We start from the raw sequence: 12,601 nt of genomic DNA, 5'->3' as shown, positions 1-12,601 counted from the left end.
ATGTCATCTTTACCACCTTCAAAACGGTACAGGACAAAGAAAACCTCACGTCGACAGGTAAGCACATTTGCCCGGGGTCGCTGCAAACCACGAGGTCAGTGCCAAGACTTTCTCGAGCACATCATCCCGTCGGCTTCTCTTGTCAGCTTGGACCGATTCCCTTATCCCCGTCCCCTTCACCTTTCCGCCCGAAAGCTCGCTAGAGACCCTCCCGCTGACACCTGTCACCGTTCCTTGTGCTTGGCACCATCCATTCATCCCACATCACGTGGAATGCGCCAATCCTAGAACGCGGCTTGCGATCAATGCAGAGAACGCAGATCCAAATGCGTACGTTCACAAGACAGCAATTTGGATTCGCTGTCTGAGGCATCTCTGCCCCCCTGCCAGTACTGCCTTGAACGCAACCTCGCCTGCACGTAAGTAGGATGACTTGCACACACGACATGAATGGTGATCATGTTCAAGATCTTTCCCTCAGAGCCAGCTGACACTTGATCGCTTTTACCTCTATACCTGTTATGATAAATGCAGATCCGTGTACGTCGACGAACAGCATGCCAAGAGAAAATGCGTTCAGGAAGCACAGCGACTCTCACTCCCTATTGAGCCTCTCATACTTCAAGCCAGCGTCAACAAGGACTGCTCCTGGACTAGCCTTCTCGAGATCATTTCTTGCATGCCCGCTCCACTCTCTCGTCAGTCCAGTGAGCCTATGCAAGATTGGAGCGTGGAGACCCGATCGCAGTCACCCTCGAACCTGGACCGTGGGCAGCAGGATGACGCAAGTATTGCCAGTCTGGACTTTGCAGACACCCATTCAATCTCGAGCAACAAGAGCTCTATCGCATCCATAGCAAGCACCAGTCAGGCGCCTTCGATCCTTTCGCTTTCTGAAGGGAGCTCCAGCTGGACAGCATTCTTCAATCCGGATGCGTCCACGTCCTCCTTGGCACCAAGCACCGTATCTACGCATCCAATCGCCCAAGTCAACTTGGGTAAGCCACCCACTTGCGTTCGATCGCTCACTCTTCCCTTCATGGGCACAAAGTCCGTAGATGAGAACGCCTCTACTGCAGCAACGGTTGACTCCAGTAGTAAAATTGACGCTTTCAGTTTCGGTGGCGACTTTCTACAGAATGGTACATTCAGCTCTATTGGTTTGGACAGTGAAATCAGCCAGCCAAGCGCATCTGTGCTTTCCAGCTGGAACTTGACAGCGGATAATCAAAATCTTGGTACTCAAGTCAGTCCACCTTCTCTGCCTGAAGCCGCTGCCGAGACATCCTGTGAAGGACAAGCGCTGCCAATCATCTCCTCACACCTTCATACTTCTCCGCAGTGCGAGTCCTCGATCAGCTCGTTGAAGCGAAAGGAGAGGGACGAGAACCATGTGACGAGTAGCCTGGACTTGGCTAGCACTGCTGCTATGTCGTCTCCTATCTGGCAAGACCTTCGCAACATGTGGTGCAACAGTCTTTTGAACTTCCTCGAAAGTCCCGCCACACTCGACGTGGCAAAAGCCGCAACACCAGGCGAGTGCCTTCGGGCTGACCACCAGTCCCCTCTCACCCCTACCACCGCACATGGCGAGCAAACGCCTTCTACCTGTGCTACCTTTTCAACTTCCCCGTTGTCATCTATCTCAGCGCGAAACACTTGCGCCTCTTCGACGTACTCTTCCACCTCCTCTCATGATTCGTCAATGTCGTTCAGGGTCAACCCGCATCTGATCCGCTGCGACTCGAAAGAATTATACAACGCGGCACGAACAGTCTTTAGTCTCTGTCCCGTTTTACCACCCCTCGAGATCCTGGCTAGGCGAGAGTTGCGTCGCTTCAGGTCTTTGCCGGATCATCTCGTGCTAACATTGCTTGCCATTGGGGAGGCATACGGCCGTCCTGATGGGGTGGAGGCCGTCCCCGTCGAAGGCGACCAGGATTTCAAGTGCAGCCATAGCGAAAGATGGTCAGTCTGCAACGACGCAGTGTTGCATCTGGAACGAAAAGTCCGACGCAGCGAGTCGAGCTCGTTGAGCTCCGCAATGGTCGACGATGCCGTGACCATGATCCTCTTTACGCGCTTCTCGCCTTTCTTTCAACAAGGAGCGAAAGAGCGACGAGAAAATCTTGCGCAATGCATCAAGAAGCTCTGCGGCCGGATGACACCAGCGGACCCCTCCCAGGCTGACAGCGGCGCCAAGTTGCTTTCGTCGACAGATAGGCGAACCATCAAGCTCATTTGTGTCGAGCTTGCTGCACGGCAGCTTGCGGCAGAGTTCGGCTCACAAAGAATGGCGCCTTCGTCCGAGACGTGTTCACCACTCTGCGATATCGACCAGATCGAATTCAGCCAGTCTGATTACCCACATTTTAGCAAGGCTGAATTCCTCATCACGGAAACGGAGGAAGGAACGCCCGAGCTTTTCTGTCTAGGCCAGACTTGTGAGGGCGATACGCAGCTCGATGCACATAAGCTTGCAGTCGCTGCCAACGTCCGCCTTGATCTAGTTCGTGTCGCTGTGGATGTCTCTAGAGCCTTGCAACTACTCTCTCTTGATCAGAAAAAAGAGCATCAGATCGAAAGGCTCGGGAGGCTCCGAGAAAGCTTACTTCAGTCCTGCGCTAGAGTGCAATCCCATTGCACCGGATGGAACAATCTTTCCGCGCTTTCCAATCTGGTAATGGCTCTGCGGGCCTTGGCTGAGACAACGTTGGAGCCACACAAACTCGGTGCTCAACCTCGATCCTGCGAAGCCATCATGCTGCGAGAGGTGTGCGCATTCACGACATCGTTCTCTCGCATGACTTACGGCTTGTAACTTTGCCATTTTCAGGATTTATCGTGCGAATAGATACATGCGCATTTTTCAATGGTGAGCGAAGGGGCACGTGATCAATACGCAGAACTTCAGTTTCGTCGCAATGCTTTGATTTCTTCTCCGCTCGCTCTTCCCTCCGCTCGCTCTCCTCTCCTCCTCCTCATCACCTTCTCTTCTCCGCGCTTGCCTCCAGGCTGCGCTTCGTCGAGTTTTTCACCATCCACCCCGCCCTCACACAATATATTCTGCTCTCCCGCACATTAGTTTCTTGTATCGCTTCTTTTGTATTTCGTTCTCGCGCACATTTCGCCTCGCTTACACGCGACGCTCGACCGTCCATGCCCCTTCCGGCCACGGCTGGGAGCTCGCAGGCGACTCACTCGAGTTAGGCAATTTAACATTCCTTTTCTTCAATTCTCAGCTCCAACTATTTTCCACGCGTTATCAAGTGCGATAGTTGAAGATACGTCGGTATTTCTAAAGGCAGACATGTTAGATCGAAGCATTCAGGACCGGAAGGCTGGAATAATACCAATGCCAACGGATGAGATAGATGCAAAGCTCGTGGGAGCACATGCAGCCTACGCTCGTGGACTAATACCAAGACATGCAGGGGGTATGTTGGCAAGGCAACGGTTATGAAAGATGGTCCATAATGCAACTCGAGGAGCGAGCTTAAGCCAGCCGTGAAGGTATATTTACTTCTGTTTTGTAGCCTCTCTTCCCTCGAAATGATAAGTCCTTTTACTTAGACACACTCGACTGTAAAGAGCGCCTGATAGTGGCCTCTGGAGCAGTGTATCTAACTTCAACTGCGATAACTCACCGTTGAATTGTAAATCAATAGCATACAGTATGTATCGATTCTAGACGTGCACAGCTCACGTACAGACTATCTTGGATCCCGCTCCTTGAGATGCCTGAATGAAGTAGCGGGACTTACCGAAGACAAAGACCAAGATTCGTTGAGCTCAGCTATCAAATGCGTCTGAGGCTTTCCACCTGATCGATTGCCATCTGTGTGAACGCAAGATGTGGCGTGGTGAAGAGATCATCATGCGCAGTCTTTGGCAAAGGGATGGTCAGCCACTGACTCTTGGTGTTCTGTACCGCTTCTTGAGCAATCTTCTTCCAGCCATTGTGCTCGCAAAGCTGATTCTTAATTCTCTGAATCCGAGCGCCGTTGCTTAGCGACCGATCTGTTGGAGAAGATTTTCCTGCCTTGACAAGAGTGATCTGCCTTCTGATGCGTAGGTGAGTGGTATCGTACGCAGCCAGCAGACGTGTCGCATCTTTGTAGCAGGCACGGAGATACTCGAACATCTCTTCGTCTTGCATCTGTGCTGGAGCTGATGACAAGATGCTCTTGTCCGCTTGTGTGTTGTTGTGCTTATGCGAAATTGTTTGATCTTGAAGATCGTAGACGCCGACGGGGTGAACTGCATCGAAGAGAAGGACTCCGGTGTAGTCGTTGAGAAGCGACTTTCTCCAGGGCAAATTTCCGCCGCTCACTTGGTGCGCCATCTAAGGAACAGAATGTACGAGGTTGTGATCCCGAAGTGAGCGTTCTGCGTGTTCATCTGAAGCTTGTTGGTCATGACTTACCTCTAGTGCGACACAGCCGCCATACGACCATCCACCGAAGGCCACAGCTGGTTTTCCGTATTTGCGCTGCAAGTTGAGTTCTTCTCGTATCCAACCTTGGTCTTCAAGGTAAGCTAGATACACTGAGGCTGCCTCGCGGACGGACTGGAAAGTCAAAGCTTCAGAGGCCGTAACGACCCCAGTGAGGCCACCTAGCCATGTTTGATTGATCGCAATGACTCTACGGTCCGCATGGAAGCCGAGTCGAGCATAACATGCGCTCATACCCGCCCCCGGATGAATTAAAATCAGCGTTGATAATCTGTCAGCGCGGTCGCAGCTCTGCCTTGAGCCATGCTGAATCTCCAGAACCGTCGGAATATCATGTATAGCAGACATTCTGGAGAGAAGAGCGGGTTTGATCAGTAGTTACATGACAAACTTCCGCTCGGACGCCTCCTTGATCCTCTTATAGTCAACCCTCCAGCGATATCCCGGACTTGTGAAGTAGTTTGAAATTTGACTGGCAAAACGACCTGATCGCGCTGTTGGACATCGCTTCCCTCTGCCGAAGACCACAGAAAATAAAATCATTTGGACTCTACCAATCCGCACGTCGCCTTCGGCTGCCGGCACCCTCGACTCCTTCCGGCTGTCTTGTTGATGAGGCGAGGGCGCATCCTTCGAGTCGAAAAACATATGACCTACTTGAAGAGCCTCAGCAAAGCGAGAGCAGTAGCTAGCCCTTGCGAATGACGGGCGGCCTTAATCAAATACTGCCACTCCTTTGAGACAGATACCATTCTTTTTTCTCGATAACTCTTTCTTGCTATGATCGGGACCTTACCTCATCCCTTCGAAACCTTCCTCGTTAGCATAGTTGGATCACACAGCTCCAAAGAGACAGCTCAGATACCGTCCAAAGCTCTCCATCCCGAGTGCCGCAATCCATACACCATGTTAGACAATAAGGCTTGCTCCGACCCATCTGGGAAGCAGCCTTCCGGCCTTCGAATTGGCATTATCGGTGGCGGTATGTCCGGGATCTGCATGGCCTGTAAGCTCCTAGAAGCTCTTCCTGGCTCCGAGGTCACATTGTTCGAGCTGAACGATCAGCTGGGCGGGACATGGTATACTCATAGATACCCGGGCGTAGCATGCGATTCTCCCAGTCATCTTTACAGTTTTTGGTTCTCTCCGAATCCAGGTAAGCTCTCCCCTCATAAAGCTCAAAGATGCGCAACTTTCTACTTTCGCGAGCGATCCTCTGACTTTCCTGCTCTCTCAATGCTTTGATGCGTCCCTGACTTCCTCTCAGGTTTCAAATCCAAGTTCGCGAGTGGAAACGAAAATTTGACCTACTTGCAAGCCGTAGCTCGGAAGCACGACCTAGATCGCTTTGTGCGTTATAGGACAGAAGTGAAAGCTGCACAATGGGACGCAAAGAAGATGGTTTGGCACACTACTGTCCGCGACCTAGCTGAACCGGTAGGAGCTGAGCCAAAGGAGTACGATTTTGACGTCCTGTAAGTCCGAGATGCTACTTTGTCCAAACTTTTACAGTGCTTTCGCTGAAGCTTTTCGTCTCTAAATGTCAACTTTGCCAACGGCAGCATTTCCTGCGCAGGTGGTCAGCGCAATCCCATCAAGCCTAGCAACATTGTCGATCACTTTGCCGGTCCAGTTTATCACTCAAGCGAGTACCCACGTGATCTTGATCTTGCTTCCAAGAGAGTGGCGGTCGTCGGTACGGGCTCTTCTTCAATTCAGATCGTCCCCGCCCTCACCACTTTTCCAGAGTCACAAAGACCTTCCGAGATCCACGTCTTTCAGAAATCGCCTGGATGGGTCCTGAAGCTGCCCCGAGGACGCTTTTCGTCCACCGTTTGCAAAGCATTCGAGCTTCTGCCCTGGCTGCTTTGGCTCTATCGAGCGGTCCTCCTTATCTATGTAAGTGCTACAGAAGTAGGCAAAGCCTGACGAGAGGTGGCATGTGCTGAAGCCAATTTGCTCCTGGATTATCTTCGACCTGGCAGTACGATATCTTTATTCACTGGCTCTTGCGCAAGGAAGATATGATGCGCTCCTATGCTTTGTCGGCGCTCACAACTCAGATAAACACCGACTCTGTCTTGGAGAACGCTGCGAGCGAGAAATGCTCAGAGTCGGAGTCTGGCTCCAGCGAAGACACCATCTGCATGGGTAAGGATGGCAAAGGCGACATTGACATCGCAAAGCTTGTCGAATCGCTTTCTCCGGAATGGAGTGTCGGCTGCAGGCGTGTGATGGTGTCGGACACTTTCTATCCTGCTCTTCTAAAGAAGGACGTTTTCTTTCATCCCTCTCAGGTGAAATGTGTCTCGAGCCTAGACAAGCGCACTCTGATCACGAGTCAGGGAAACGGCGTTCAAGTAGATGCTGTAATTCTTGCAACGGGATACAACTATCATGGCTGGATTCGACCTTTGCAGATTACAAACGATGTTGGCGAAGAGCTCGTTGATGTTTGGCAAACATCAGAGGTAAGAGGTCGCTACTTTGGCCTCGCTACCTCTGGATTCCCCAATCTCTTTCACCTTTTTGGCCCTGCGAGCAGACCGGGTCAGGGCGCACTTTCAACCATCGCGGAGCTACAGGTAAGTATTGGAACCCCATTTTCTACGTAACTCCTTGAATGAAGACTGAAGAGATTTCTTTTCGCTTCCACGACTTTATGTCACGCTTCAGGCTGGTGAGATCATCTGTTGTATCACCGAGCTGGGCAAACTGCCGCTTAAGAGCTGTATATGCGTCAGCATTGAAGCTGAGAACCGGATGGCGCGCACAATCCACGAAGGCATAGTTGATTCACCCTTCGCACAAAATTGTGGCGGCTGGTACAAGAACCGTAAAGGCTTTCCTTCCACCCTTTGGCCCTTCACTGCTTTTCGATTTTATCGCCTGCTGCGCTCTTTTGATAGGAAGCAGACATGGCTTGTTTCGTCTCCTTCAACTTGTACCTAACTTGACATATGTTGCTTTCTAAGCTGCACTCCTTTTCGAAATGTTACATGAAGACTTAGTGGCTGCATAATGACCAGTAAACGAGAGCACAGACTGCATGAGCACGAAAAAGGAACGAGTAGCCTAGCTCATCGGTTGTTGATACCTCAGTAGGGCTCTGTTGTTATCTGTTGCAAGCCAAGATGTCAGCACGAGAGGGAAGCATCGCAGTTCCTGCAGATAAAGTGCAGAAGCGTCGTAGCGTGTTCGAGGAAGCGGGAACCGACGCACCATGTGACAAACGTGTCAAAGTCAGCTCACGCTCGTCCGATTCCTCTGCAATAGGTTGCGGTCTCGTGAGTTGAGCCTGCTGCTACTTTGCTGGTCCAAGGCTCGGACGCGACCCCAGGGCGAGGCGAGCCGAAGTCGCTTCAGGGCAAGATTTGACGTTGGTGTACAAAGTGATGCGTTGGGCGAAGCGTCAGCTGGACGCAGGAAGCTCGTGGCATCTGCCAGCCTGAACACTTTGTGTGCAGTAGGCAGGTACTGCAGCCGGCAGATCAGACTGTAGTCCGCTAGCGTTCCGCACATTCCTGAGCCTGGAGATACCATGGGTCAAGGGAGGCAAATAAGAACGTCGACTTGCTTGTGAAGCTGTCCATAGTCCTGGCTAATGATACACTCACCTATATCTCGTACCAACAGACAGAATGAAAGAGACTCAGCCCATAGCTCTCTTTCTCCATGTAAGTCATTGTCGGCCACGCACATCTCGATTGAGCTGATTAGAACTGACGCTGTTGTTGTATTCTCAGGGTTGGGGATCAAGACCTCAGGTTTTCGAAGTGCAGCTCAGGACACTAGTCAAGCCGCTTCGAGATCTTGGGTACAAGGTTGTGTTCGCTCAAGCACCATGCTCGCTTTGGATGGGAAAGCTGGGTAAGAGATCCAGGATGATGTTGGTACAGACTTGACAGCGTAGAGCGCCAAAGGCTGACGTATTTTCGATGACTTGATGACTTTCGTGATTCTGCAGACGTCGTTCGAACATTTGGAGGGCCATACTTCGGCTGGTACCAGAAAGAGACAAAGGAAACGATTCAACGTGCCATTGCTTTCGTCCATGGCCAGCAAGACCTGACCGAAGTGAGCGCCATCGTAGGTTTCTCACAAGGTGCCACACTGGGCCTTATCATAGCTTCACTATTGGAACATGACGAGCTCAAAGGTTGGCTGCCCGGAGTCGTGGCTGGATCTCCGGAGTGGCAGCCTGTGGATCCCGTCGCTGTCGACTCGCTCAGTTGGACGCCAGATGGTGAGTACAAAGTGGACTTGTCGGCTCGACCTGAGCTCGGCGCAATGCAAAGGAGCTGGACAGCGTCGACTGTGTCATCTTCTGCCGTAACCACTGGCAGCTCTAGTATGGCTGATGGGTTCAGCTGGAGTGCTGGTGACTCCACCGCCGACAGTCTGAGTACTAGCCCTAGCTCGTCAGAGGCCGCTCTCCCCCTGAGGCGCTCAAATAAGCACAAGTTACGCTTCGTTGTTGCTCTTTGCCCCATCAGTACGGCCTGGAGTCCCAGCAACACTGACTTGGCGAGCTGTCGATTCGAGGATAGGAAGAAAGAGTGGCTACCAACCGTTCCAGCCTTCTTCAGCGTTGGCGAAATGGATCGATACAAGTCACATTCAATTAAGATGGCGGACAGAGTTCGGGGAGATTCTCCAAAGCATCGCGTTGCAACGTACGCGTTCGGCCACGAGGTGCCTCGATCGGTGGAAGCAACAGGCAGCCTTGTCCAATTCGTCAAGACATACAGCCCGGCACCGGCGATCTTGAAGAGAACAGCGACGTTTCCCGGACTGACAGCACATTACGAGTAGAGCAACGGCAAACCTTCTGCCGACTCGGACCTTGTTGTCTCCTATCTCCTGTTCCCTGCTGAATCTCGATGTCTCAGATCTTGTTGCAGTGCTCTTTATTTGTCGCTTTCTTTGCGTGTGTGCATGTGTGGGGTCGACCTTCTACGCTTTAGTTGAAGATGCGTCGGCATCCCAACGGGATTCACGGGGTCCGCGGAGCACAAGCGAGACATCGATAAAGCGGAGCTGCATATAGACGGCATGCATGTGGGATGTATAAGCGTTGCCATAGCAACACTCAGGAGTAATTCAGGAGGCGACAACTCAGGGGTGATATGGGGAGTGGCTCATCACAGTCCAGCATGTATTGGAGGCGATGATCAAGTATATATATGCTCACATACATAGCATCCATTGATAGAAATGATAAGCATTTGAGAAGTCATACGCCTGAGATCAAGAGCTTGTTAGTAGCTCAAGGCAGCGTACCGGACTTTGTAATCTTCAATTGCTTTAAAGCAAAGCAAACAACAAGCTCAGAAGGACATTTGTCGGTCAAGAAAAAGAAAAGCACAAGAAATTGGGACCAAAAAAGGGTTTCTCCAAAATGTTCAAAGAAATCAACGGTATCGCCTTTGACAACGCGTGAAAATTGTTGGAAAAGGAGGCTGAGAAATTGAGGAAAAAAGGAATGTTAAATTGCCTAACTCAAGTGAGCGTTGGTCACGTGCCCGTTCGCTCACCATTTTTAAAATTGCGCATCTATCCATTCGCACGATAATCCTTAATATTACACGTCTGTTTGGACTGTCCTTGTGCGTGTGCGTGAAGGCAAGCTTTAGTCGATGCGAGGGTAGATTCTGACCATCAACGGCTTCTTCATAGGTAAGGTGAGCGTATTCTCGACCTCGGGCTCATGATGGCAGCCTAGATCTGACTCGAGTTGCAAATCGAATTGACTAAAAATCCTGGTCAGCATGTACATGCCCTGAAATTGCGCCAGTTGGATCCCAAGACAGGCCCGTGGACCACCCTGTTCAAGTCAAACAAGATTGAACAAGTGGTTAGAAGTACCGAAGGATACGAGCTACAGCGCTTGTCAGCACTTACATTGAAGGCATGAAACTTCCATGGACTCTGGTTGACAAACACGCCTTTGCTGTCAAGCCAGCGGTGAGGTTTCCATTCTGACGCATCTTCTCCCCAGACGTCCTTGCTCCTGGCAAGCAACCAATCGGACCAGATGACAGTGGTGCCCTTCGGAACGAAAACACCGCCGGGAAGAATGTCATCATCCAGAGCCACTTTAGATGAACGGGGCACCGAAGGATGAAGACGCAAGGATTCGTGGTAGATAGCGCGGGCTTGGTGGAGCTGCTTGGTGTGACCAAACTCGAAGGTGCTGCTTCTCTCTGCTGGAAAGTCGTTGAAATGCATACTCTCGATACCTTGTGGAGTGTCAAATAGGATCTCATTGACGCTGATTTCTTCTCGCAGATTTCGGATGGCAGAAGGATGTCGGAGCAGCTCAAAGGTTGCCCAGGAAAGACTTTCCGCCGTAGTGTCTCGACCAGCAAGGAGGTAGTTCAGAAGCGCGTCTCGAAGCTGTCGATGGCTGAGGGGCTCTTGTTGCTCGTCACGGTAGGCGAGAAAGAGGCCGAGTAAGTCTGGGCGTGTATTTGATGACTCGTCGCTGCTTCTCCGCTCAATAAGAGGGAAAAGACAGTTGTCGATCTTGCGAATGGCGCCCTGAAGCTTCTTCTCTTCTGAGCTCCAATGACGATTCAGCTTCCACCACGGACGATTGATGCGGCGCACACTGAGCTGCTGCGCAAGATCAAACGCCTCAGCAAAGGAAAGATGGGATGCTGATGCTTCCATGTCTGCTGGACAGTCAGCCGACTGAACCGAGTCAAGGTCGGTGGAAAAGGCAATGTTGAGGAAAGTGTGAATAGTGAAGTCGAAAAAGGCGCTCTGAAGATCGACAGGTTCGGCTTTGTCAGATGCTTGTTGTAGGAGAGCGCAAAAGCGTTCCGACTGTGCATCGAGGACGTGCGAGACGAGATTCTTGAGATTCGAAGTCGTCATGATATTGGATCCGACCTTTCTCTGAGCTTTCCAGGTGTTTCCATCGGCGTTGAAAATGCCGTCTCCTAGAAGGTCATGGAGGCAAGCACGCAGCTTCGGACCTTTGACGTAGTTGGCAAAGTTGGCTGTTTCTCACAAACCACATTAGAAGGTTCATAGTCAGCGCTCGGTCTGCTGGCAACAGGCCTCGAAGGGATTGCTTACTTTTCTGAATATGCTGAATCCAATCGGGTCTGGTGACATTGATGGCCCTCCCCATACCGATTACGGTCATTGTGTTTGCTATGCACGCAAGAAGAATGAAGAGAGCAGTCAGCGCTTGCAATATTCCTCAAATCATTGGAGCCATAGGATAGGGAACCCACGCAGGCCATATTGCATTGATCTGGCAAGCATAGCTTGAAGCGGATTCGCAGCATCTTTCAAGACCTGAAGCGTGTTTCCGATGCTGCAAAAGGAAGCGCGAGGTAGGATATCAGCATCTTTCCATGCACTTGGACAAGGACTCAGCTCTCTAGAACTTACAGCGGTAGACCAGGTGGTCCCTTGATATGGTCGCATTGCGAGACAAAAATGGGTCGATCTCGATAGACAAAGCCAAGTAGCAAGATCGCCACCCCCAAGATGACGTGAACCTCAGGCAGCTGCCAGGAGCAAAGTAAAAACGACATGGCGGTTGATAGAAGCTTCTTGATGGTATGCAAGTGGTTTTGCAAGCGCTCGACACTAGTCTATTGAGAGAGCACAACTAAGAGATGAGACCAGGCTACCCTTTCTACGATGGCCATTTTGAGGATGGCGGGTGCATTGCAAGTATTACACTTACGCGGTGTGGGTTGCTTGGACACGTCTTCTGCTGCTGCTGATGCTGCTCCTTCAGCCTCGCAAATGAAGCGGAAGCGGGAAGCGAAAGTCCCAGCATGCAGAGTGCCGGTCGACAGTGCCAGAAGGCTCTCACGTCCAGCAAGGCCAGAGTTTGCCGGCGGAATTCTTGATTGCAGTCTGCCGAAAGTCAAGGGTCTAGACAGGACTTTTAAGACTGTCTTGTCGCTACCGGAAGAGCGTTGGCCGTGCATCCAACACAGCTTCTGTGTACACACTCTAGTGACCTCGGCTCTGCACCAGTAAGTGTCTTTCCTCCAAGGGACTTTGCATGTTGCGTTTGCAGCAACCCTAGGGTTAGGCTTAACTTCCCTTGGTCTCGCTTGCCTTATCCTCCTCTTCTTCGGATCAGACAGCCTCGCTGTTTCACCCTTGGACGAC

At 51.3% G+C, this 12,601-nt stretch overlaps 5 protein-coding genes across 5 annotated transcripts; 3 read left to right on the top strand and 2 right to left on the bottom strand.

Annotated features, from left to right (window-relative positions):
- On the top strand, positions 1–2,821 carry UHO2_05283 (uncharacterized protein; the record flags this gene model as incomplete). The annotated part of the gene is made up of 3 exons (XM_041560099.1): positions 1–57; positions 391–419; positions 535–2,821. 3 exons carry the CDS (start codon positions 1–3, stop codon positions 2,819–2,821), a joined length of 2,373 nt encoding a protein of 790 aa, XP_041416033.1.
- A 978-nt stretch (positions 2,822–3,799) lies between these two features.
- On the bottom strand, positions 3,800–4,804 carry UHO2_05282 (uncharacterized protein; the record flags this gene model as incomplete). Its single annotated transcript, XM_041560098.1, has 2 exons — positions 3,800–4,345; positions 4,427–4,804. 2 exons carry the CDS (start codon positions 4,802–4,804, stop codon positions 3,800–3,802), a joined length of 924 nt encoding a protein of 307 aa, XP_041416032.1.
- A 558-nt stretch (positions 4,805–5,362) lies between these two features.
- On the top strand, positions 5,363–7,408 carry UHO2_05281 (uncharacterized protein; the record flags this gene model as incomplete). Its single annotated transcript, XM_041560097.1, has 5 exons — positions 5,363–5,612; positions 5,724–5,931; positions 6,019–6,355; positions 6,442–7,041; positions 7,133–7,408. The coding sequence occupies 5 exons, from the start codon at positions 5,363–5,365 to the stop codon at positions 7,406–7,408; spliced, it is 1,671 nt and encodes a 556-aa protein (XP_041416031.1).
- Positions 7,409–8,097: 689 nt separating this feature from the next.
- On the top strand, positions 8,098–9,271 carry UHO2_05280 (uncharacterized protein; the record flags this gene model as incomplete). Its single annotated transcript, XM_041560096.1, has 3 exons — positions 8,098–8,133; positions 8,203–8,326; positions 8,424–9,271. 3 exons carry the CDS (start codon positions 8,098–8,100, stop codon positions 9,269–9,271), a joined length of 1,008 nt encoding a protein of 335 aa, XP_041416030.1.
- An 817-nt stretch (positions 9,272–10,088) lies between these two features.
- UHO2_05279 (uncharacterized protein) lies at positions 10,089–12,009 on the bottom strand (the record flags this gene model as incomplete). The annotated part of the gene is made up of 5 exons (XM_041560095.1): positions 10,089–10,283; positions 10,361–11,463; positions 11,543–11,620; positions 11,704–11,786; positions 11,864–12,009. 5 exons carry the CDS (start codon positions 12,007–12,009, stop codon positions 10,089–10,091), a joined length of 1,605 nt encoding a protein of 534 aa, XP_041416029.1.
- Between the last annotated feature and the right edge of the window lie 592 nt (positions 12,010–12,601).

This window comes from Ustilago hordei (genome assembly GCF_900519145.1).
Source record: "Ustilago hordei strain Uho2 genome assembly, contig: UHO2_contig_13, whole genome shotgun sequence".
Taxonomy (NCBI): Eukaryota; Fungi; Basidiomycota; class Ustilaginomycetes; order Ustilaginales; family Ustilaginaceae; genus Ustilago; species Ustilago hordei.
Note: the sequence above shows the minus strand (reverse complement) of the source record. Positions and strands in the feature narration are given on the sequence as shown.